At 36.2% G+C, this 3127-nt stretch overlaps 1 protein-coding gene across 1 annotated transcript; it reads left to right on the top strand.

Annotated features, from left to right (window-relative positions):
- Positions 1 to 1488: 1488 nt before the first annotated feature.
- On the top strand, positions 1489 to 2799 carry LOC145098876 (THO complex subunit 7B-like). Its single transcript, XM_079036472.1, has 3 exons — positions 1489 to 1644; positions 1790 to 2418; positions 2504 to 2799. Exons 2-3 carry the CDS (start codon positions 1822 to 1824, stop codon positions 2651 to 2653), a joined length of 747 nt encoding a protein of 248 aa, XP_078892598.1. The 5' UTR covers positions 1489 to 1644; positions 1790 to 1821; the 3' UTR covers positions 2654 to 2799.
- Positions 2800 to 3127: the final 328 nt, after the last annotated feature.

Here is a 3127-nt window from a genome sequence, read left to right as displayed (position 1 = left end):
TTATGTATGTATGGTATGCAATATTTTGGGGGAACTCACTAAGCTTTGTGCTTACATTTTTTAGTTTATATTTCAGGTACTTCCAGATTGAAAGGGAAGGACATGGCCTGATCATACCGCATCCACCCATGTTTCCCGCATTAATAATTTTCAATATTTACTTTGATGTTTAAATAATATATTTACTTTGATCGGTTTTGGAACAACTCGTTTTTATGGTTTATTGTTTTAAAAATAAAAATTTTACTATGAATTTTTGGGTCGTTACATCTATCACCCAAAAACCTATGAGAACTTGTCATCACCTCCATATCTGTAACTGCAAACACAAGATCTTTCATACACAAAATGCATCCAGATGAAACTATAATAACCTTATACTTTTGAAGATTTCAGATGCAAAAATGGCGATTTCAGATGTAACTTCACTTGACTCACCATCTGCAGTCAATGGTGAAACCCTACTTTTGAAGATTTCAGATGCAAAAATAGCGATTTCAGATGTAACTTCACTTGACTCACCATCTGCAGTCAATGGTGAAACCCTACTTTTGAAGATTTCAGATGCAAAAATATCGATTTCAGATGTAACTTCACTTGACTCATCATCTGCAGTCAATGATGAAACCCACCATGACTAAACATGGGGCCTTCGTCTTCCTTCGTTTTTAACACATCATCAAGGGGGCGGTGTCAAAGAGAGAGTTTCATCCACACCTCCAGTTAATCAAATCGAGAATTTCTAGAAAATGTAAGACAATTTCCATTTAAGCCGGAAAATATAAAACATTTCCATTCAAACCTGTCAAAACGATTTCGTTGAAACATGTTAAACAAACCTAATGATCTCCCACCTATTGAACAAACCCTTACAAAGTTCCAAATCGACGTAAGGGAAATCGCAATTGAAAAATCAAAATTGATACAAAAGAGAGGGGATGAGAGGAGGTGTTTCTGAAAACCATTGGAGATCGAGCCTACGAAAATAAAAATTGAAAGATGATGTATCAAATTCTCATTGATTCTAATGATGCTTCCGGAAGGGGTGATTCCTTCTTTGGATATGGGTGAATCGGAGGTGGAGGCAACAACATCTCTGTTGATTTTGTGTACAAATTGTTGGTGGTTCTCATGGAATAGATGTAGAAGGATCTGTCGGTAGGCGGAGGACCAAGTGATGAAGAAGGAATGAGCAGATCGATGTTTAGGAAAAAAGACGGTGGAAAGACAAGAAGAGTAAGGGGTGGGAGTGAGCCTCATGTGCATTTTCTTTATTATAAAAATAAACGAATAACAAAAAGAAAAGTAAAAATAAAATGAGAAAGGGTATAACTGTTTTTCTACATCAACTAGAACGCATAATAAAAACAAATTATAACAATTGTCCAAGTGATAAAAAATAGTTAAAGACCAAACTTGCTAATTACCCCAAACCAGAGGGGCGATTCGTATAATTTCCCCTAAAAATAATAAAAAAGACAGTAAAAAAGAAAGCATTTGACCGAATCCCTCAGCGATAATTGAAATCCCTTTCCATGGCCAACGGCACCGCTTGATACTCGCTTCCTACGGCCGCAGTAGAGCTCGTAACCGCCGTCGACGTATTCCCCTATTCTCTTGAATCTGCAATATCGCAAAACAGAGGTGCGTACTTTTGTTCTCCCTCCTCTCTCGCAGATAGGTTAGAACATCGCGACGCCTTTCGTGTAGAAATTAGGTCATGTGTGAGCATCTCGATTCTTGTTAACGCCTTTTCTCTCATTAATCTGATAAAAACTCTTGATTTCAGGCCGAAATCGAACACGCAGTTTGCTTAACTAAATGTTGAAATCCAGGAAAGTTAGTGGTAGAGGAGAAGCAACCGGAGGAGCTGCACATTACGCATTTGGAGCCCTAGACGATGATATAATCATCAAACACAGGCTTCTCACCAGAACAACAACCACAAGAGGTGAACCTCCATTGAAAAAGCTTCAGAAAAAATTCACGTCTTTTGCTCTGGAAACCGAGAAAGACTCAGAGAATTATGCCGAGTGTGAGAGGCTTGCGAAGGCATTCTTACAGGAGCTCAAGACTTTCGAGCTCCCATTGGTGAAAACAAAAGCGGTTATTGACGCAAATGTTAGAGAGAAGGAGAATTTCAATGAATTGAATGATAAGATTAATCGAAAGATAGTGGAAGCACATGATGACATTGAGGATTTGAAGAAGCAACTTGAGGAGAGTAAGGTTGAGCGGAAGCATAAGGAGGAGTGTGAGACAATTAGGAAGCTGATTGCTGCACAACCTCCTAGATCTCAAACTCAGAAGCTGATTAATGATCTGGAGAAAGAGATTGCATCTTTGGAAGCTGAGAATACTGCAAGTTCAAGGACATTAGAGCTTCGGAAGAAACAATTTGCTCTTCTGTTACATGTGGTATGTACTTGTTTTTATCATTTTACAGTTTTCTAATTCCCTTTGTGTTCTTGATGCTCATGTATTTGTAATAACATATATGCAGGTGGATGAGTTGCAGAATACAATTGAAGAAGAACAAAAGAGTATGATGGAGGAAATGAGAATGGCGATTTATGAAAACAAGAACATTGTTGAGGATGCTACTGTGTCTGTTGCTGGTGGAAGTTCAGAAACTCCTATGGCCATTGATTAATATGTATGTATCTTTTACTTTCTCTTATTTGTATCTCATATAATATCCCCCAAATTCTTCAACATTTTAAGGGTCTTTTAGTTGCATTGTTTTCATTTCTCATTTCATGACTTCTTTATAGTTGTAAAATATTTGTCCCCTTTTGATTTGGTGGTGTTTAGCTTTTTGACATGTGAAATAGGAAAGGGTTAAATACTAGAATTAGCAATGTACCTTTTTTTTATTTGTTTATTATTTTATTTTTCTTTCATTTCCCTATGTTACAACATTGTACATTATAAAATCTACAAAATTATTGCAATACTGCTGTAATTGGATAATGTTTTTTAAAGCACAATGCCTCAATAAAAAAAAATCGAAGTTATAATGTTATTAATGGATAGATTTTGAAAGTACAATGCCTTGATAATAAAAAAATATAGGAAAAGTTAAATGGTAGAAACAGTTGCATACTTTTGTTTATTTGTTTGTTAT

This window comes from Lactuca serriola, chromosome 1 (assembly GCF_051521515.1).
Source record: "Lactuca serriola cultivar US96UC23 chromosome 1, Lser_US96UC23_V15, whole genome shotgun sequence".
NCBI lineage: Eukaryota > Viridiplantae > Streptophyta > Magnoliopsida > Asterales > Asteraceae > Lactuca > Lactuca serriola.
The sequence above is the reverse complement of the archived record's forward strand: the minus strand, read 5'-3'. Positions and strand labels throughout refer to the sequence as shown.